Source organism: Emiliania huxleyi, assembly GCF_000372725.1.
Source record: "Emiliania huxleyi CCMP1516 chromosome Unknown EMIHUscaffold_15, whole genome shotgun sequence".
In the NCBI taxonomy this organism is placed as follows: domain Eukaryota; phylum Haptophyta; order Isochrysidales; family Noelaerhabdaceae; genus Emiliania; species Emiliania huxleyi.
In genome coordinates this window covers 320,073-341,102 of record NW_005201092.1, presented here as the reverse complement: position 1 = coordinate 341,102, position 21,030 = coordinate 320,073, and the positions used below count along the sequence as shown (strand labels likewise).

The 21,030-nt window shown below is 64.3% G+C and overlaps 4 protein-coding genes across 4 annotated transcripts; 2 read left to right on the top strand and 2 right to left on the bottom strand.

The window, feature by feature from the left end:
* Positions 1–6,048: 6,048 nt before the first annotated feature.
* On the top strand, positions 6,049–7,315 carry EMIHUDRAFT_201873 (hypothetical protein; the record flags this gene model as incomplete). The annotated part of the gene is made up of 4 exons (XM_005786583.1): positions 6,049–6,074; positions 6,424–6,538; positions 6,618–6,920; positions 6,995–7,315. The coding sequence occupies 4 exons, from the start codon at positions 6,049–6,051 to the stop codon at positions 7,313–7,315; spliced, it is 765 nt and encodes a 254-aa protein (XP_005786640.1).
* A 615-nt stretch (positions 7,316–7,930) lies between these two features.
* On the bottom strand, positions 7,931–11,736 carry EMIHUDRAFT_449298 (hypothetical protein). Its single transcript, XM_005786582.1, has 14 exons — positions 11,702–11,736; positions 11,237–11,307; positions 10,812–10,876; positions 10,685–10,742; positions 10,500–10,540; positions 10,396–10,426; positions 10,140–10,241; positions 10,020–10,055; positions 9,889–9,937; positions 9,704–9,743; positions 9,430–9,522; positions 8,732–8,836; positions 8,394–8,564; positions 7,931–8,314 (listed from the first exon to the last, which is right to left on the bottom strand). The coding sequence occupies exons 7-14, from the start codon at positions 10,150–10,152 to the stop codon at positions 8,093–8,095; spliced, it is 729 nt and encodes a 242-aa protein (XP_005786639.1). The 5' UTR covers positions 10,153–10,241; positions 10,396–10,426; positions 10,500–10,540; positions 10,685–10,742; positions 10,812–10,876; positions 11,237–11,307; positions 11,702–11,736; the 3' UTR covers positions 7,931–8,092.
* A 3,698-nt stretch (positions 11,737–15,434) lies between these two features.
* On the top strand, positions 15,435–17,574 carry EMIHUDRAFT_98624 (hypothetical protein; the record flags this gene model as incomplete). The annotated part of the gene is made up of 2 exons (XM_005786581.1): positions 15,435–16,305; positions 16,745–17,574. The coding sequence occupies 2 exons, from the start codon at positions 15,435–15,437 to the stop codon at positions 17,572–17,574; spliced, it is 1,701 nt and encodes a 566-aa protein (XP_005786638.1).
* Positions 17,575–18,485: 911 nt separating this feature from the next.
* On the bottom strand, positions 18,486–20,582 carry EMIHUDRAFT_201867 (hypothetical protein; the record flags this gene model as incomplete). The annotated part of the gene is made up of 3 exons (XM_005786580.1): positions 18,486–18,505; positions 18,587–18,857; positions 19,143–20,582. The coding sequence occupies 3 exons, from the start codon at positions 20,580–20,582 to the stop codon at positions 18,486–18,488; spliced, it is 1,731 nt and encodes a 576-aa protein (XP_005786637.1).
* Positions 20,583–21,030: the final 448 nt, after the last annotated feature.

The window sequence follows — 21,030 nt, the reverse complement described above, 5'->3', positions numbered from 1 at the left end:
CCTCGACAATGTCGCCGCAGTCGGCGTTGCCGACCGGGGTCAGGTAGGCCGCGCCGCGCAGCCTCACCATCGCGAAGAGGTCGGGCATCCGCGCGTCGATCGTCGCGTCGCTGTCGATGCGCATCACGTACTCCGCGTCGCTCAGCGCGGAGTGGTGGAAGACGTCGAAGGCGAAGAACTGGAGCATGTGGTAGTAACCCCAGCCCGTGCGGTTGTGCGTCGTCATCAGGCCCCCTGGCGGCCGAGCGCCCGGCCCCATCGCGGCGGGCGGGCCTGGCGGGAAGTCGACCCTCGCAGGCAACAGCAGCCGCTGGTGCGAGCTCAGCGCTTTGCGGATGGCACCGAAGACGGCGCTCGGCACGCTCGCCTCGTGGAAGAGGACGAGCGGGTGGCGCCCGCCGTCGTCAAAGAGGCGCAATGTGCGCGCCATCCGCTCCACCTCCGTGAAGTCCGAAGCGCGAGTGCCGAGCAGAGAGATCAGGTAGCACGCTGTGGTTGTGGGGGCGGTTTGGTCGCGGGTCGCCGAGGCTGCCGTCCGCGTGGAGGCCTACCGCGAGTAATCTTGGACAATCTCGGGGAATCTCGATTAGTCTCCCAGAGGAGGGCGTCACCTCTTCCTCGGCGGCTGGACCGGGGCTCATCCCCGGAGGCGCCGACCCGGCGACGGAGGCGGCAGTGGCGGCGACGCGCGGAGCAACGGCTGAGGGGTCGGCGCGTGCGGCGAGCGCCGTGATGAGCCTCCTCGCCTTGACGTGGTTGACGGAGGGAGAGTAGTGAGTGCCGTCATACGGCCGTGTGGTCCTCGTGAGCGCGTAGAAGGAAAGAAAGAGCGGCGGGCGACCGCGAGCGTCGCGGTACGGGTGCACACGCCAGAAGGCCGCCTGCACTCACGAGTGAGTCAAGTATTTGTCTCATGGAGTTGGCATGTGTGCTTTCCGCTTGCGGGCGAGCGGCGCGGCTGGCCGGGTGAGGGGGAGAGGCGGGCGTGTGACTGCGGCCGAGCGGGTGGGCGTGTGACTATGCGTGACGTGAGCATTCGAGAGCGCGCGCGCGCGCGCGCGCGCCATCTTGCTGTTGAAAGCGACGACGTGCCCGTCCATCTGCCGCCCGAAGTCGTTGCGGTGGCGCGAGTCCGACGCAAGGAAGACGAGCCGCGGCGCCGCGCTGCGCCACCGCTCCACCGCTGTGAGGTGCCGCTGTATGCGCCGCTGTACGGCCTCGGTGCTAAAGCTGTCCCAGATGCCGTAGCCGAGCACGACCAAGTCGGCGGGTGCGGCGACGTCGATGCCAGGAAACTCGGCGTCGCCCGCGCCCGTCGCCGCCGTCTGCTTGATCCCGCCGTATACGAACTCAAGCGAGACGCGGCCGGCGCAGATCGCGCGCTGTCGCACGGCGTCCAGGTGCTTGGCCGTGGACCGCGCGAAGTCGTGGCGGCAATGCGAGTCGGCTGAAGTGGCGACCTGCTGCGCCGTGCAGTGCGCCATTCCGCGCGTCGAAGGCGCCCACGACGTGACGGGCGCGAGAAAGAGAGGCGAATGGCCGCGCGGCACCAGCAGCAGCAGCGTTGCGAGGAAGAGCTGACGTATGAACGAATCGCCGACGAAGAGGATGGAGCGCACACCGAGCGACGCGAGCGACGCGCATGCCGCCTCGTCCTCACCGCCGTCGCCTCCGCCAACCCTTGACGACCGGCCTCGGCGGCTGCTTCGCGCGACACCTCCGGCGTGCTTGCCGCGAGCCGTCCCCTTGCCACCGAGCTTCCTAACGCGGTTGCTGCGCCCTGGCAAACGAGCGCCGGTGGGCATGCCCGCGCCCCGCACCTCCTGCAGCGCCCGCCCCCTGGCGTCCGTGTGGAACGGCGCGCGAGGCAACGATCGCCCCCGAGGCAGCGACGGCCCAAGCGGCGATGGCATCGCGCCGCTGGCGTGGACGAAACGGCGCATGCGTCCCGCCTGCTTGCGCATCATCGCAAGCGCCTGTTTCCCAGCCGCCGTGTTGGAGTCGGCCGTGCGCATCCTCGGTGGGATGCGGCGCAGCGCTCCCACTGCGGCGTCACGAGGCTCCGCACCCGCGAGCGTCTCGCCGCGCAAGGAGAGCGTGCGCCGCTTCTGCCTGTTTGCGACGCGCCTCCACGCCGGGCCCCACGAGAACATATTTAGGTGGTAGCACGCTGGCGTCGGCTGCGACGACACCCCAGGCGGCTGGTATACCGCCGCCCTGCGCCGCCCTGCGCCAATTCTGTCGGGGAGTCCCACCTGGCGCAGCAGCCAGCGTGGCACCTGCTCGACCAGCCGCGTCGCGCGCATGCCGGCAAGGCCGTGCTGCGACAGCTGGCGCCACGCGTGTGTGATCGCCTGGCATGGGGAGGTATGGTGAGGTGTGGGTAGGTGTGGGTAGGTATGGGGAGGTATGTAGGCATGCGATGATAGGGGGCCGATCTTGGAATTAAGGCTGCTTTACTACTGCGTGCGTGATCGCCTGGCTGCCCGTAATCGCGAGCACCTGCCGATGGCTCGCGTTCTTGGCCAAGAGCAAGCCGGGCAGCCCGTGGAGCTGGGACGTCGCGTGCCGCGCGATGTGTGTCAGCGTGGCATTCCACAGCGGGTGCTTCGGCGCCGAGCCCATCAGGAAGTTGGCCACGCCACCACCATGCATGGCCGTGGAGGGCTGCTCGACGAGCACGAGCTCTTCGCCCGGTGCGACGAGCTCCGAAACAGGCCGCGTGCACCTACACAGGCGTCCCACAGGGCGTCTATAATACGGCGCGGGAGTCGGACACCGCGGCAGGTTGCCAGCGCACAGGATATCTGTGTCAAGGTACCAGCCGCCATAGGCGAACATGATGGCCAGCCTCGCCGTGTCGGCCCGCATCACGCCCATGTTTAGCAAGGGGTACGTGCTAAAGATGTCGTTCGGCATGGAGTTGACCGCGAGGCCCATCTCCTCGTCCGACCAGTAGTGCACGCACCAGTCTTGGTGCAAGCGATGTGTGTTTTCTGTCAGAGCAAGCAGCGGGTTGCGATGTTTGGACGGGAGAAAGTCCATCTGGTGGATGATCCGCGGGATTCGATCGGCGGTGATGGCAGCGTCACAGGTTGTGCGACGCGCCGAGTGCTTTCGGCCGGCGCCAGATGATGCGCACGGCAGGCAGTCGGGAAGAAGCCGGTTGAACATTTCGATCACCCTTCGCCTGTAACCGCCGTGCAACGCCGTCCGAACGGGGGTCGGCGGGGGGGCGGAGGCAGAGGCTCAAAAAAGGTCAGTGGTTTGTCGAGGTTGGGCGGTCGCCCGAGAGAGGGACAAGCAGAGGGGGGTACAACGTCAAGCGCCTCCGAAAAAAATACGAGTGCGACGCGTGCCGTCCTCCTATCCCTCCTTTGGGCTGTCTGTGTTCTTTCTTTCTTTCTTTCATCATTAGAGATCCCACTGTTAGCCCTGAGCGACGTTCATACTCGCCACTCCCGCACTGTTAGATTTGTGGCATATTTTAGCTAATCAGACACACGAACGCGGCGCGCCGACTCGTCAAAGTCGGCGGGAGAGAACTTTCATGACTAGGGCACGTCGGCGTGCCGCCTTGGTGCGGCGAGCGCGAGTACCGCGCGGCGCAGCGCCTGCGCCAGTGGGTGGAAGGCCTTGTGCTCGTAGCAAAGTGCAGTCGCACTCGACGCCGTTGTGGTTCTTCTTCCAGCCGGGGTGCAGCTGGTGCCACGCGCGCGTCGCGTTATACATTGAGAAGAGCGCGATGTTGTCCCGCCGCCGCTCGAAGGGGGTCGAGTTGACCCTCGGCGTGGCCGTCAAGGCCGTCGCGCGCAGCTGACGCTCGAGGCGACGCTCGTACTCGGCGATGGCCTCGGCGCTGCGCTCGTCGCCGCACGGGAGGGCGTGCGCGCGCTGGAGGCACTCGTCGCGCGCGGCGTCGCTGTACTTGCCACCGCGCCAGTGCTGCGCGGCGATACTCAGCACGAGGAAATTGTGAGTGGGGTGCGCGCGCAGCGTGCGCAGCATCTGAGCAATGGCCGCCTCGTACGCGTCCATCTGCTCGACGCGGAACCACGTGCCGGCGAGGATGACGAAGACGCTCCCCGCGGGGCGCGCCGTGATCAGCCGCGGCGCGAGCGGCGCGTTGAAGAGGTTAAACGGCTGCCACGCTACGGCGGCGCGCTCGGCGGGCGCCAGCTCGCACGCGAATCCCGCGAAGAGCTGGCCAGCCACCGAGTCGCCGCTGAAGACGAGCTGGCGTCGACCGCCGAGCGGCAGCGGGCGCAGCCGGCGCGCAAACGAGGCGGGGCACAGCCGGCGCCAGTTTGCAGAGTTCATGTCGAGGCACTCGCCGCCACGCGTCGTTGTAAATTTCGGCTCCTGTTTTGACCCAACGCTCCGACCGCTCGTGCCGCTGGCCGCCACGCCACACGGTTTGAGCGCTTATCGTCCAGCGAGCCGTCGCCATCGACGGCACGCTGGCCGTGGGGGCGCTCACGCGGCTCACCCAGCACCCCCGCCCGCGGCCCTCCTGCTAGCGGCGCTCCCGCGGCGAGCGAGGCCTGGGTGCGCTTGCAGTGCGGCGGGGGGCACGCGAAGCACCCGATCGCGAAAAATGGCGCGGCGCGAAGCCGCGACGTGAGCGTGTGCGCGAGGCGACTCGGCTCGAGAAGTCGTAGCATCGCGGCGCGCCCGCGTTGCGCGATGGCCCGCGCCACGTCATCATGCGCCATAGCCCACTCTAGCTGCGCGAGCAGCGAGCCGAGCGAGGCGTTGAGCGGGATGTAGTGGATGAAGGGGCGCAGTTGGCACATGAACTCGGGCTCGGCCGAAGCACCGGGGTAGCGCCGCCAGAAGGGGAGGTCCCCGTCGCGCACGTGGAAGACGAGGAAGCCACGCAGGAAGAGCTCGGGCGTGCGCCAGGCATACGCGTTGATCAGCCCCGGCATATTAATCGTGTACTTGAACGACTCCTGCTGCGCCAGCGTCAGCCGCGCCGCGCTGCCGCCGGCACCGTCCGTGCCACGCGCATCGATCCACCGAGGGTGGCGCTGCGCCATAGTCAGCAGACGCGACCGCACGCCGCCGTATGATGCGACACTGCCCCGCCACACAAGCTGCGACTTGCGCGTGCTCCACTCGCGCGGTGTGGCCCCGGGCGCCGTCAAGTTGCGCGGAGTCTCGTGCGTCCAGCCGCCGCGCCACGTGTTGAAAGTAGGCAGCGAGACGCGGTTGGGCCCTTGCTCGATGCTATAGACGGGCGCGGCCGCTTGAAGTTGCGGCGTCACAAAGTCGTGCAGGGCGGCGACCACGCTAAAGTCCGCGCCGGGCTGAAGGGCCTCCCGCCATAAGCTGACGAGCCACTCCAAGGCCAACTTCGACGTGAGTGCAGCAGGACCGCTGGGTCCCGCGCACACGCACGCACTGAGCCTGTTGCCACGGACGCTCAAGAGCGCGGCCTGCTGCTCCGTTTTCACCAGGTGGGCCATCTGTCGCCGGTATGCCGCTAGCGTCCAGCGCTCGCCTGGAATGGGGTGCGGCCTGCAGCGGCTGTACTCCATCAAGGCCGGCGGCGGACGGACGGAGGTCTGGCGGCTGCAATCCATTTTGCGGGGCGCTGACGCTCCTAGGCCGCGTTGGGTAGCGAGGATTGGTGTAACCCGAGCCACGGAGGCGTGTTTTCTGGGCGGCCGCCGTTCACACAAAAACACAACCCCGGTTGACCGCCGTTCACGTTCACATAAACGCACAACCCCGTTCACGTTCATGATAAGAGACAAGTTCACGCTTGGGGACCCGCTGTGTGCGGGGTGGGCCCCTGCCCAGAGACGACGGCAAGAAACCAAGGGTGAAAGAAACAAGAGCGTCGCATACGACGCGGTTCACACTACGAAACACAATCGCATACGACGCGGTTCACATTTGTTTGGTATTGCTAAAAATCTCTCTCTCTCTCTCTCTACGAACGCGAAGTCACTCGATGTCACCATATGTTAGGCGAGAGCCCATCTCTCGCCGAGAATCGCACGGCGCGACTTCAGCAGATTTGACCCCCCAAAAACCACCATGCAGAGCGCATCTCTCTCTCTGTTGTGCGAGGCGTGAACCGCGCCATTCGCTCTCACCCGGCAACCCTGTCTGCACGTCTCGCGCGCGAGTGTTGGAGTTGTTTGGTATTGCTAAATCTCTCTCTCTCTCTCTCTCTCTCTCTCTCTCTCTCTCTCTCTCTCTCTCTCTCTCTCTCTCTCTCTCTCTCAGTCTCTCTCTCTCTCTCTCTCTCTCTCACTCTCTCTCTCTCTCTCTCTCTTGACCCCTCCCCCGGGGATGCCCCACTCACTTCAGCAAATCTGAGAGAAGGTTCTAAATCTCTCTCTCTCTCTCTCTCTCAAATCTGCACTGGATATCTGGTCCGCCCGAGGAGCGAAGACCTTTTCTGTGAAGTGACGAAGTGACGAAGACCACGTGGCTAAGGCAGAAGAGAAGCTTCTCTCTGCCGTTGGGAGCCGTGCCGCACGTTGCGAAGGAGTGGGGCTTCGAGGCCGACGACAGCGAGTACGTGACAGCGCGTTCGCTGCCGCGTCGGTGTGTAACATTTACACCGACGCTAGGAGGGCGCTGGAGAGCGCCCTATCGAGGTCTGGAGGCTGCGGCGCGGCGAGAACGGCGCGAAGCTGCGGGTGCGTCTCTTACATAGCGGCCTGGTGAAGTACTACGAGGGCGAGAAAGGAGCGGAGCGGAAGGTGCGCTCAGTGTTTGCCAACGGCGCCGTGGCGCACTTCGAGGGCGAGCGAGGCGCGGAGCGGAAAGTGCGCAAAGAGTTTCCCAGCGGCCAGGTGCAGTACTACGAGGGCGGGCAGGGTGCGGAGCGGTTGGTGCGCTCGGAGTTAGCCGACGGCACTGCGCACCACTTTGAGGGTGACAAAGGTGCGGAGCGGTTGGTGCGCATGGAGTCAGCCGACGGCACTGTGCACCACTTGAGGGTGACAAAGGTGCGGAGCGGATGGTGCGCGAGGAGTCGCCCGAAGGCACTGCGTACTACGAGGGCGAGCGAGGTGCGGACCGGCTGGTGCGCGCGGTGCGTGCCGATGGCGCCGTGGAGCACTTCGAGGGCGAGCGAGGTGCGGAGCGGGTGGTGCGCGAGGAGTTTCCCAGCGGCATCGTGCAGTACTACGAGGGCGAGAAAGGTGCGGAGCGGCTTGTGCGCGCGGTGTGTGCCGGCACCTTGCTGCACTTCGAGGGCGAGCAAGGTGCGGAGCGGAAGGTGCGCGCGGAGTTTGCCGACGGCTCCGTGGAGCACTACGAGGGCGAGAAAGACGCGGAGCGGCTTCTGTAGCTCTTTTGAGGGCGAGCGAGGCGCGGAGTAGAACGCGCGCGAAAGCACGCGGCTCGTGCTCCCAAGGAGTTACGAAGTTAAAAAAACTGTTCAGTTTTCAAAGGCAAAAACGCCGGCGTACGCCCTCCCATCACACTGACACTTCTCCCCTATTCCCAACGAGCTAGGATCTCCGCTTTCCCTCCCCTAGTCATCCGCCCGCGCCGCGCGCCAGTACGCGGGGTGTGGAGGGTGAGTTGACCACATGACCAGGGGTTCGCTCATCGCCGGCGCCTGCCAGCGCTGCCGTGCAGGCTGCCACGACGAGGTCGAGCACGCTTCTATACGCTCGCCCAGCCTTCCTTTCCATCCCATTAGGCAGCCTGGGAACGGTGGCGGTTAGAGGCAAAGCCTGCGAGGGGTGGGGTGGAACCACATGTCGCGGCTACTGCCGGCTCGACCCCACGATAGCCTCCGAAGACTGACTTTGAGGCACCATCATCGGACGATGTCGACGAGTTGGGTCGCTCTCGCGGTATCCAGATGACCTCCCATGCTAGTATCATCGGCTAGGGCCGCAGGAAGCGCGGGGGAGGGGGCGCTGGAGGAGCAACACGGAGCTCCGTTGGACGTTTTCAAGATTAGCGTGTCAGAGAGTGAAATGGAACTAGCCCTAGGGGTCAGGGCTCTCTTGCCCGTAGCCCGATGCCAATCATCTGGCCAACTGGGTGCGCTTCTTAGCCCCCGGCCCTGGGTGTGAGGCTGCCAACTGCTCCAAGTCCAAGGAAAAGCGGTGCGTCAGCTCAGCTGTAGGAGGCCCGAGGCGCGGAAGAAGATGAAGACGAGCAGGGCGATGAGCAGCTCGCAGCACCAGAACATCTCGTATCCGTACTCCCACTCGAGCTCGGGCATGACCCGGAAGTTCATGCCCCACACGCCCGTCAGGAACTGGAGCGGCACGAAGAGCGCCGTCACCAGCGTGAGCACGTACAGCACGCGCGAGTGCCGCTCCTCCACCGCCTGCCGAGATGACCCGAGATGACCCGAGATGACCCGAGATGACCCGAGAGCACCACACGCGAGTGGCGCTCTCGACCGCCTGCCGAAAGTACTGCTGCAGCGACGCCACCCTCGTCTGCAGCGAGAGGATCTCCGAGTTGACCGCCGCCAGCTCGCCCCTCAGCGACTGCCACAAGTGCGCCGGCGTCGCTGCTGGCTGGCCAGCCCCGTCCTCGAGCGCCTGCACCAGCGGCGCCGTCGCGCGAACCACCTGACGCCACAGCATCGTGCGCTGTCGAGATACGGCTGAGACGCAGCAGAGACGCAGCACAGATGCAGCACGGATGCAGCCGAGATGCAGCCGAGGTGCAGCCGAGATCTCGCCGAGGCGCGCGCAGACATCTAGCATGGGAGGACTAGTCGCAGTCTAGCGCGCGCCTTCTCGAGCACAGTGCGGAGGTCGTGCAGGTGCTGCGCGTGGTCGCTGATCGGGCGTGTCGTGATTGCATCGTCGAGCTCCTCGACCCACTCGTTGAGGACGACCTGCGAACGAGATTACCCGAGATTTCATCTCGCGAGCCATCTCGGGGCTCTCGGACACTCTAAGGTAGGGTGCCTGCGCGTAGCCCAGCTGGCGATCTCGAGCAATCTCGGGTCATGATCTCGCGGGCTCTCTAGGGCTCGGACAAGTCTAAGATCGTGCCTGCGCGTAGCCCAGCTGGCGATCTCGAGCAATTTCGGGTCATGATCTCGCGGGCTCTCTAGGGCTCGGACAAGTCTAAGATCGTGCCTGCGCGTAGCCCAGCTGGCGATCTCGAGCAATCTCGGGTCATGATCTCGCGGGCTCTCTAGGGCTCGGACAATTCAAGATAGTGCCTGCGCGTAGCCCAGCTGGCGATCTCGAGCAATCTCGGGTCATGATCTCGCGGGCTCTCTAGGGCTCGGACAAGTCAAGATAGTGCCTGCGCGTAGCCCAGCTGGCGATCTCGAGCAATCTCGGGTCATGATCTCGCGGGCTCTCTAGGGCTCGGACAAGTCTAAGATAGTGCCTGCGCGTAGCCCAGCTGGCGATCTCGAGCAATCTCGGGTCATGATCTCGCGGGCTCTCTAGGGCTCGGACAAGTCTAAGATAGTGCCTGCGCGTAGCCCAGCTCACGGACGACGGCGTCGGCAAGGCTCCAGCAGAGGAAGCGGGCGCCGGTGGAGTGCCGCCGCTCCTGCAGCCGCTCCTGCACACAAGGAAGGTGGAGATACGGTCGGTGAACTTGTCCACACCGTACTAGTTGGTGGGGCAACGAAGGGCCAGGCAGCCCTCGCGCCGCCAACGTCTACAGACAGGAGCCTTCCCCCCCCCCTCTCCCTCCCCCGCGCAGGAAGAGCGTCTAAGGCCCCTAGTGTGCGTGGCGGCTCCTGCAAGCAGCGGCGCTGCTCGGACAGCAGCTCGTCGAGCCTGAGAGTGAAGGAATGGGCACGGTCAACTCTGAGACAAGATGGTAAGAGGACAAGTTGGCACGTCGGCGAGCCTGAGTCGATGGTTGGCTCGCCTGACTAGGTTCGATCATTGATGGGGCTGCCCGACAGGCTTTTGTCGGGGCCGGCTCCCGCTGCGCGCGGAGCGGACGGCGGAGACTAGGAGGTCGTCGCCTAATCATTGGGACCGCTCCACATGACCTGTGCCTCCCTGTTGGTGTGGAGAGTGACGGCGGAGACGGGGAGAGGGCGTCGCCGACGACGACGACGGCGAGCTGCTCCGAGAGGACGCCTGTCTCGTCACAAGGTAGCAGCACATTAGCAACTGGAGGGGGGGGGGGGGGGAGCTGCTCCGAGACGCATTGTCAGAGGGCGCCGGGCGGCTGCATGTCGAGCGTGCGCTTGCTCTCGAGCTTGCCCCGCCGCCGCTGCTTGCTGCCGCGACCGAGCCCGGCCGAGCGAGCCCAGGGCCGCCAGCCTAAAAGTAGCGGTAAGCGACTGCTCGAAAGGAAGCCGCGCTCCCGTGTCCATGTCTAGATGACAGACGCCACACAGGCTCTTAAGCGGGACGGACATGTAAAGGTACATGGGTGCCCAGAGGGATGGGGTGCTAGCAAGGGGCGGCCGGCCGCCTGGATTCTCGATCACGAGGAGGTGGCAGACCTAGCGTGACAGGATTGCTCTCGGCGTGACAGGTCTGGTGTGAGCGCGTGACAGGATTGCTATCTCGGCAGACCAGCAGCGTGACGGGTCGGCCGTCGGAGATTCCGGCGCCGCCTATATCAAATTAAGTTCATCCATCAACACAGATGCTGAGGTGAGGCCGTCTCGATTTGTCCGGCACACCGCCTGAAAGCGAGTTCGATTCATCAGCACACGTGTGCGGAGGGAGGTTGGCCCCGCCGGAGACCTCCGGCACGCCGAGCGAGCCCCTCTGCCCCCAAGCCCCTGCTGGCGGCTCCGCACACCCAAGTGACTCCTGCGACGTGCGCACTCCAGAGCGTGAGGGGCGAGGGAGGGCATGCAAGGATGGGAACCGAGCTGCCGCCGCGTCACGCGGCTCGAAGAAGTCTTCGAAGCGGGCCGGATGCCACAGCGAGAAGGGGTCAGTGCCTAAATAAAGAAAACGTACAACTCGGAGAGGGGTCAGCAGTGCCTGGTTAACGACGACCAGCTGAGTTTAAGGCCCATATTCAGCCACTCATCATTGTGATGCGATCAGGGGCCCGTGCCTAGTTCATGATCTGGATGGCCAAGAATAGGCCACTAGGCCGATATCCAACCACTCTCCGTCCATGAGAAGGGGCCCGTGTGCCTCTATCTAGATAGTGTTCATGATTGAGAGCACGCAGAGGCCCCTATTTGATCATTCATGAGAAGGGGCCCGTGGGTGCCTATTTCGCTCAATCACGCGAGTCGCTGATGACTGCCAGGTAGATGCAGATGGAGGCGGCGTAGGGAAGGAAGGTGCACAGGGCTGCGGCAGGTCGAAGGCAGCTCGGATGAGCGCGGCGTCGGAGGAGGAGCAGCGGCGCGTGTCGAGCCTGATGACGTGAGGGACTAGCGGCGCGTCTGCCTAGCCTGGCTCTACGCAAAGCAGCTACGAAGGTGGCACTTAGTTCATCAGTAGCGCGAGTTGAGCCACCCTGCCCCCGGGGCCCCACAGCCAGGGCGCGTGAGCACGCAGTGTGTGTGTCGAGCTATCTGTGTGGTCGGAGCATCTCGCGTGAGAGTAGACGGGGTGCGAGAATGCTTGCAGCAGGTCTGTGCAGCCTCGGAATAGAGCCGAACGCTCTCCACTCTCTCGTGTCAAGCGCTATAGACCCGTGTGCTCCTCCACAGGGCGCGCTACCAACCGGTTTACTACTTGACTTCTCCTGCTCCTCCGGAGACCATTCCACCACCCCACCACCTCCTCGCATCTAAGGTGCGTCAAGCCAGAGGCGCGACGACTCTGGCGGAGGCGGCGGCAGCTGCGCCAGAGCGGCGGCGAGCGAAGGGGCGGCAGCGGCGGCAGCGGAGGAGGAGGTGGTGGTGGAGGAGGAGGGGATTGCCAACCCTGTGCGCACCGTCGGCCTCGCCACCTTGCGCTGGCCGAAGGTGGGCAGGGGGCTCCTATTCACAGCTCCCCTACTCACAGCTCCTATTCACAGCTGGACACCGAAGGTAGGCAGGGGGCGCGGTTTCATCGTCCCCCGTCCGGGCCTGCCCCGCCCCCTTCCGGTGACGTGGCCTCGCCCCTGCCCCCTCCCGCCCTTCCGCACCCACCCCTCGGGCCGAATCTCGACCTCGAAGTAGACGCCCTCGCCGCCTCCACTGCCTGCTCCGCCTCCGCTGCCTCCGCCTCCGCTGCCTCCGCCTCCACTGCCTCCGCCTCCACTGCTGCCGCCTCCGCTGCTGCCGCCGTGCGATGGTGCGCCAAAGCGGACGAGGGTGGCGCTGGCGTCGCCTCCTCCCCCTCCGTCGAGTCGCGAGTGGAGCCTGCCGCCGCCTCGCTCCTACACGCGTAGCAGCGGTAGCAGGCAACTGCTCAATTCAGCAAAGGAGGGAGAGAGGCCGGGCCCCTCTCTGTCTAGGCCCCCGTGTCCGAGACTAGCGACAGGAGACCAGGAGACGGTCCACAGCTTGCGCCCCACCCCGCCTCGCTCACCTGAGCCTCGAGGAGCGCGAGCAGCTCGGCGAGCGAGCGGCCTAGGGTGAGGTAAGGGTGCACTTCTCCGCACACACAGGGTGTGAGGGGGGGGGGGGAAGAGGAGGGGAGGGAATGCGGGAAGGGGGGGGGGGGGGCAGCCCTCGCGACTACACGGCTAGAAGGACAGGCGGCCCATGGCATCAAGCGTGCACGGCCCAGTGCAGTGCGCGCCGTGGAAGATGGCAAAGAACTCGCGCGCCGACAGCATGCCGCTCTCGTCCTCATCAAAGAAGAGCATGCACGCGTTGGTGAGGGAGCCGATCTGCCTCTGCCGCTCCTCCTCACTCTCCGCCGCCAAGCCGTCGAAGAGGCCGATGGAGAGGAGCCCCACCTGAACAGAGAGTTCCACACACGCAGTCACGAGGGGCCGAGCGAAAGGTAGCGGGAGCGACGGAGATTCGGGAAGGCACCGCGAGCTCGTGCACGGAGACCCTGTAGTCGCCCTTGACGTCGAGCAGCCGGAAGAGGTGATGCGTACGCCGGTGGTCAAAGCGTACGGTCCAGTGTGATCGGAAGGCGCGCAACTGCTGGTCTCGGTACGACTCAACGGGGTCCAAGTCTCGACCACCGGCGCTGTCTCGACCACCGGCGCTGTCTCGAACGCGCGCGAGGCTTTGGAAGTAGGCTTTGGAAGCTTCGCCAAGCTCGCTGCGGGCAAACTTACCGCGAACGTGCCTCTGGATGCTAACGGCGGCATCGTGCTCCGACGAGGCGCGGGCCGACGTGGCAACCACTGTCGGCGCTGAGGTGGCCATCTTCGTAGGCAGCCCGCGGCGAATGTTGGTTGGTCTTCAACACGGGGGGGGGGCAGCAAACGCCGAGAGAAAAAATACCATTATGGCCCTGCGACCGCGCACCCCCCCACGGTCGAGGAAGAGGGTGCGTTCTGCAGTTAAGGGGTAACCCGGTACACGGAACCATCCCTCGGAGACGTGTTATGGCCCTGCGACCGCGCACACCCGGGGCTAGGGCTCTCTAGCCCGCAACCCGATACCGAGCGTCCGGCCAACTGGGTGCGCTTCTTAGCTCCCCGGTCCTGGACGTGAGGTTAATGACCGCACTCCAAGTGCTCCAAGTCAACTATGAAAGTGTGAACAGGTTGGAGCAGCAGCTTCTGACCACGGCGCCGCAGGCGCCTGTTGATAGGTCCAGGTGATATGGAGTGCGACGAGCGAGCGATTGAGCGCGCTTTCGAGGGGAGGGGGGAAGAGCGGCCGGCCAGGTGGGCCGGTCTCTTCGACGGCGCCTAAGGGGTTGCCGTCTGCTGTGCTCCTTTTGGTACCTGTGTCGAACCTGTGTCGGTGAGAGAGAGTTCTTTTTGTTGAATTCTTCCGTGAGGTTGGGTCGTCGGCGCGAATGGTGAGGTCTCGACCGCCGCCGCTCACGCCAGCGGACGGCCACCATCGGTGTTTTTGGCTTCGCCACCGTCCAAGGCGTGCGCCATGCGCTCGCCGGCATCGAGCGAGCAACGTGATCGACCGAGCGGCTTGCTGTGTGGACGCCTTCTTGTGGCTCTCGTCGAGAGCGTTTTGCGTCCCGGCGGGTGGGAGAATATGTGTCGTCTGATGTGTCACTGTGTGCGTCAAATCGGTCTTGATAACAAGCACGGTCGATCCGTCGAAGCGATACACTCGTTCCTATCACGCTGGAAGGCTGGCACGGAGCTCTGTGCCGGCACACAGCAAGAGCCGTGCGGCAAGAAGAGCTCGATGGGGAGCGAGAACCGTCAGAGGTGCTCACCCAGGTTTCGGAAGTCCGCCTTGATGCGGTCAGTTCCCCCCTGGTTTGACCGCGCAGCTCGCAAGACTCGTCGAGCACTCGCAGCCTTTCTGCGCCTCTGACTCTGCAAGCTATGCGGGAAGAGCAGTTTATCCGCAATATATCGACGAGTTCGAGAGAGCCACAGGCTTTCGCTCGGGAGGGATTGAGTGCATCGCGACGGACTTCAGGTTACACCTGAAAATCTGACGGTTCTCGCTCCCCATCGAGCTCTTCTCTTGCCGCACGGCTCTTCTGTGTGCCGGCACAGAGCTCCGTGCCAGCCTTCCAGCGTGATAGGAACGAGTGTATCGCTTCGACGGATCGACCGTGCTTGTTATCAAGACCGATGTGACGTACACAGTGACACATCAGACGACATATTCTCCCACCCGCCGGGACGCAAAACGCTCTCGACGAGAGCCACAAGAAGGCGTCCACACAGCAAGCCGCTCGGTCGATCACGTTGCTCGCTCGATGCCGGCGAGCGCATGGCGCACGCCTTGGACGGTGGCGAAGCCAAAAACACCGATGGTGGCCGTCCGCTGGCGTGAGCGGCGGCGGTCGAGACCTCACCATTCGCGCCGACGACCCAACCTCACGCGGAACAACCCAACCCGGGCCAACAACCCAACCCAACCCAAAAAGCACGATTATGAAGTTGGGCCCTCGGGGAGCTATGAAGCGCACCCAGCGGGCCGGATGCTCAGCATCGGGCTAGCTTATATCCTGAACTTGGGGAGAAACAATTTAGAGAATTTTACAACAAACCTTCATGATTTTTACAACAAAGAAAACAGAAATTGCCGTAAGACCACACAGGGATTTTAAGGAGAGGGGTGTGGTGCGCTAGCCGTCGCCCACCCTTGGGCGTCTGCCTCTTCCTATCTCTCTTCGCAGTCTCTCGCCGATTGATTGTGTGTCTGTGTGTCGCTCGCGCGTGTCGTCTCGACGTGTCGTCATCCTCTGTCCCACATCCCTCTGTCTCGTAACTCTCCTCTGCCTCGTTCTGCGACGACGCCGCCGCCTGCCGATCCCTTGCACACACACACACACACACACACGATTCCTTGCTCTCGCGGCTTCTCCCACCTCTGATGAGTCATGACAAGCGATCCCACGACAGATCGCGTGTCGTACCCCCACCGGTGGCCAAGTGAACTGTTCTCGTTGTTCACGTCACGAGCGTCACCCGACTCAGATCTGCAGCGTGTCTGACGCATGCACACGCGGCCACTGCTCGCTGAACGGTTGAATGACGGCCAGTTGCCACACGGCAAGACGACCCCTCACCGCCATTGCGGCTTGGTTGTTCTGAGTCTGCTCCTCCTCCTCGCATGCGCGTGGTGCGCCAGCGCCCGCTCCGCTGTCCTGACTGTCGAGAAGGAGACTGTCGAGAAGGAGAGCCCTGCCGTCATTGCTCGCACCAGCTGCGGTGTCGTGCAGGGGCGGACGCAGGCGGGTGGCGTCGCCGCCTTTCGCGGCATTCCCTTCGGCGAAGCTGGCCGCTTCCTGCCTCCGACGCCCGCCGCCTGCTGGCACGGCGTACTGGATGCCTTGGCCGACGGACCGGGCTGCCCTGGCATGAAACCGCCGTACGGCCCTCCGGCCGTCTCCGAGCAGTGCCTGACGCTCAACGTCTTCACTCCCGTCGCCGCGCTCGGCAACGCCTCCGCCCGGCTCAGCGTCCTTGTCTGGCTGTACGGCGGCTCTCTTGTCGAGGGGTCCGTCGCCTCGTACGGCGCGATCGAGAACCTGGTCAGCGGCAGCGGCGGGCGGGCGATGCTGGTCGCGATGAACTACCGCCTCGGCGCGCTCGGCTTTGCCGCGCTGGAGGAGCTCGCTTCGGCCGACCCTCGCGGAGTGAGCGGCAATTACGGCATCCTCGACCAGCAGCTGGCGATGCGGTGGGTCGCGAAGAACGCCGCCGCCTTCGGCGGCGACGCGGCCAAGGTGACGCTCCTCGGCCAGTCCTCTGGCGGCACCTCCATCCTCGCCCACCTCGCCGCGCCGGCGAGCCGCGGCCTCTTCCACGCCGCCATCCCTAGAAGCGGAATACGTATTCTAATCCAACCAGCGCTCGAGTGGACACGTATTCCGACTGTACAATGCCGCCTTCCTGCCCTCATTGGCGTATTCAGTACGTAGGCCGCCATCTCGCTGAGCGCCTCGCCAAACATCTCCCTCTCGGCCAGAGACAAGCTGCGGCAGGACGAGCAGCGCTGGCTCCGCCACACGCCGTGCGCAAAGCTTTCGCGCGGCGCGGCGACCCTGGCCTGCCTGCGCAAGGCGAGCGTGGCGGAGCTCCAAGGCGCTCTGGAGCCGTCGTACGACTACTTCTCCTTCGGCCGCAGCCTCGCCTCGGAGCCGGCCCCGCCCGCAGGCTGCTCACCGGCATATCTCCCCACATCTCCCCACATCTCCCCACATCTCCCCACATCTCCCCACATCTCCCCACATCTCCCCACATCTCCCCACATCTCCCCATATCTCCCCATATCTCCCCATATCTCCCCATATCCCGCCCGCAGGCGGACTCGAGTGGTCTGCTCTGCCGTACGTCGACGGCGTCACCATCACGCGAGGCAGCTTGGAGGCGGCGCGCGAGGGCTACTCGGCGCCGCTGTTGCTGCAGATGCTCGAGGGCGAGCTCGACTGGCAGCCCGACCCCGCCCTCGCCGCGCTGCGCAGCCGCGCCGACGCGGCCGCCTACATCGAGGCCAAGCTGACGCCCGGCTTCGGCGCGGCGGCAGCGCGGCTCTACTCGATCTACGCGGGTGTCGGCGGCGAGAACGAGACCCTGCCCGCCGCGCCAGCTTACGCGCTGACTGCGGACACGGGCGCGACTTGCGGCTCGCTCGCGCTCGCAGTTGAGGCGGGCGCCGCGCGGCGGAGGAGCGGCACCGCCGCCGTCTTCCTCTCCCTCGTCCGGGCGCGGCCGCACCACCCGCTCTTCCTCGAGGACTGCCACACGCCCTCCATCTACGCCTTCCACCTCTTCGACTTCATCGCCGCCATGTCGGTCGGCGCGCCCACCGCGGCGGCGGTGAGCGCCTGGGGCTGGGACCCAGACGTGTCGTACTGGCCCGGGAGCCGGTGCGGCCCCTACCGCCCAGCGCCGGCGGACGTGGCGCTCGGTCGAGCGCTCCTCCGGCAGTGGCTCTCCTTTGCGGAGCACGCGGGCTTCCCCGCCGGCGAGGGCTGGCGTGCGGTCGACGATGAGCCGGGCTGGCCGGCCCACTATGCGCACGGCGTCATTGGCGACGGAGGGCGGACGACCAGCGAGGTCGACCTCAAGACGGCCGCGTGCGCGGCGTGGCGGGAGGCCGGCGTGGGGCAAGAGTGGTGGTGGATCAACTAGAGGCGGCGGTTGCGCGCAGACGCCGACCCGTGTGAACCCCCGTGCCGCGAAAGAAAACATTCATGTGTATCTAGACATCGATTCCGGACGCAAGATGGGTTATGTGGACACCGGCGCTTCCCAGTGTGGGTGTGCGGACGCGAGACAGGAGATGACGGCACGCGCTGGAGAGCGCGACCCACAGACACAGAGAAACACTCACAAGTAGATAGTTGAACACACAAGACACTCTCAGCCCCAGCTGCGAGCTGGCTGCCACACCGCATCCCGCCGAGTGATGCGTGTACGGCACTACATCACTCGGGGCCGCGTCCCTGTGGTCGCCCCCCCCGGGCCCCCTCCAGCGCCCAAGCGCCAAGCAGGCGCCAAAAGGCACCATCGCAGTTCGCACCAAGAGCTCAACGCGCGCGATACACGAGCACGAGCAACAAAACAACAACAACAACAACAACAAGGCGACCAGGCACGTAACGGTGAGGCTAGAGCAGGCTGTTCCGCCTCGCCGGCCGCATGAGTTAGTAGAGCCATTTGATTGATTGATAGAAAGGCGAAGAACAGTCAGGCTCGGACTGGACACCAACGCGGTATGGGTGGACGCGGGACAGATGATGACGACACGCACGAGCGACACACAGACACAAACAAGCTCACAAGACTCACAGCCAGCGGGCTGCCACACACCCTGAGTAGGCGTACACATCACTCAGGGCCAGTCCCCCCTGTCGCCCCCCCAGCACTCCAAGGTGCCAAGGAACAAACAACAGCACAACAACACAGACAGGCGACAGGGGCCAACATGTGAGACTAGAGCAGGCTTGCTCCGCCTCTAGCAATCTAGCCGGCCGCAAGGCCGGACAAGACCGTGTGTGGGGTCATGTGAGGTGTCTATGGACGCCCTCCTCAGAGGCTAGCTAGCGGCCAGCCGCTAGCCCTATCTCGCACTCATGGCACATGGGGGATGACAATTCATTGGATGAGTGTTCGCGAGCAGAGGCGCGTGTGCTGAATCTACATTGCACGCCGTGGCATATGACTTGGGAGGCGTGCGACCGCAGCGCGCCCGCCAGAGCCAACCACAAAGAGAAAATAAAGAATTTTATAAGTAAAGAAGCTCTCTTCTGAAGCCGCTTCTGAAGCCGCCGTCGCCAAGGACTGTGAATGGATTTGCGTCGTCTTTTTGGCGTCTGGCACGCGAGAAGGTTCTTGCTCGCCTTCCCTGGGACCCCGTGTTGCGTGCCAACAAGAGCCGACGTCGTGACACAGAGCATGAGGAACGACCGCTTCTGTGCAAAAAGCGACTGGGATATGCGCACCTGTGTTCGGCATGTGCACGTACATCAGCCGGGGCGCATGCTTGGTACGTGTGCATGTGTAGATAAATGCATGTGCATGTGTAGATTTAATGCATGTGCATGTGTAGATTTAATGCATCTGTAGATTTATGCATGTGCGTGTGCATGTGCGCCGGCTCTGCGAAAGCGCGCCTTGATGGTGTACTTGATACCGGAGCCGCTCAGCGCCAGGACGCGACACAAGAGTGTCGCCCACCTGGGCGTGTCTGTCAACACGGCCGTCATGTAGGCGCCGGTGCCGACGGTGAAGCAGCCGCTGGCAAACAGGTAGATGGTGCGCCCCTCGTGCCACCGCGATGGCATAGCGAAGTAGGCTAGCGTGGACAGCAAAATTCCAGCCGTGCTAACGGCGATCTCTAGCGCCGATGCGTGCAGCACCTCCGTCCTTGTTGCATCGGCACTCATTCGTCGGGACCGGACGACAGCCTCGGCAATCGGGATGATACACGTGTTTGCCGCGTTCATAGTGGCGGGTAGCAGCAGCGTTGCCATGAAATCAAGGATGGCGAATGGCTGGGGCGAGACCTGCTCTGCTGGAGAGTTAAAAGATAGCGAGACTGCATCCGTGAATGGTGCGTGGGGGTTGCCGCCGCCTTGCAGGGCAGAGATGAAGCGGCGGCGGCGCTCGGGCTCAAAGTGGTTGATGTGATCGCCCACGATCCCCTTGCGCATGTGTGCGTCCGAGTCCAACCGGTGGCGGGCCTTGGCGGCCTCCTTTGCGCTGCGCTTCATGACGGTAAAGTCGCTACCATGCACAACGCGCGCGATGAGAGCGTCGTCGCCGTCGATGCCGAGGAAGGCGGCGATACGGCGAATCTCACGCTCAGGCTGATCCTTGATGTGCTCGTACTGCACCCATAAGAACTGGGCGCGCTTCGTGCTGAGCTGCTCCGCTCGCCGCCATTGCTCATAATACGTCCACCACGTGCCGCCTTGCGCTGGCAGCCCGGCGAGCCATGCGACTGACCACGCATCAAAGGGCACGCCGCTCTCAGCGGGGCTCCAGCCATGATAGTACGCAGAGACGCAAGTGTCGAGGGGGTTGCGGCACACGATGATGTATCGAGACTCTGCCAGCTGCCCGCTCGCATCGCAGCCAACGACATGCTGTGGAGCGTTGTGCGTCTTGATGACGCGAGGGCTGTGCATGGCCTCGAAGAGCGAGAGCTCCACTGGCCTGAACTGCTCGCCTATCGGTCGGAAGGGTGCCCGCTCGGTGCAGCCATCAGGCACTAGGCACGCCTCGGGCCAGATCTTTCCAAACGTCGCTTTTGTCGGTCGAATCGCATTCTTGGAGAGGGGATCAAGGGCCTCGTGATCGCCGCTGTTGAGCAGAAGCAGCACGATCTGCTCGACCAGTGTCGTCCCCGACTTGGGGTACGAGCAGATGAGAACGTCCTCCGGTTTCAACTTCACGCTCATGCGCAACCATGCCTCGTGCTCATACAGCTCCTGAATCGGGGTGACGCGGTGCTCTCGCACATTCATTGTGTAGAAGGCAGAGCCGACGAGCTTCCAATTCCGCAGGACTGGCAAGCGATAGGCCTCCTCGCCTCGCCGAACCTCGTAGTGGAAGAAACCCTCTTGTGCCGCCTCGTCCACCATGACAACCTCCCAGTCCTGCTGCGGCATAATGGCGGCCGGTTCAGACTCCATGGAGGACCAAGTTCAGTGGTGGCCACCAAGTGAGGCGGTAGAGCGAGGGTCGAGTCGATCGGCGTCCAGATGTCGTTCTGCAGGTACTGATACGGCGCCTCCGGGTCGCAGACGCTCTTGTGGTGCGCGTCGCGAACCAGTGGCGTGACTCCAGGTTTTCACCGATTTGCTGTGGGCGTTGGCTGAAGATAGTGCTCAAACCGACCAAGTCAAGCGAAATTCGGCCCAACGAAAACAGCACTATTTAAGGGCAAAAACCGATTTGCTGTGGGGGGCGTGACATCTCCCCGCGGGAGGGAGCCCATCGCACCACCAGGTGGAAGAGAAGAAGTGGGCTGCATATAAAATCGGCAGTGTGTGTGCGGCCACATGCTTTGGGCTGCGGCCACATGCTTCCGAGACCCACTACAAGACCACGCACGCATCATCCCGCGGCCTGGCGGTCGGC

Excerpts from the sequence above, each read along its gene's own strand:
- EMIHUDRAFT_449298 (XM_005786582.1), bottom strand. Across the intron at positions 8,837-9,429 it reads GTGAGCTGGGCTACGCGCAG|GTCGTCCTCAACGAGTGGGT; the intron begins GCACTATCTTAG and ends TCTCGTTCGCAG. Across the intron at positions 8,565-8,731 it reads TCCGCACTGTGCTCGAGAAG|GTGGTTCGCGCGACGGCGCC; the intron begins GCGCGCGCTAGA and ends CTGTGGCGTCAG.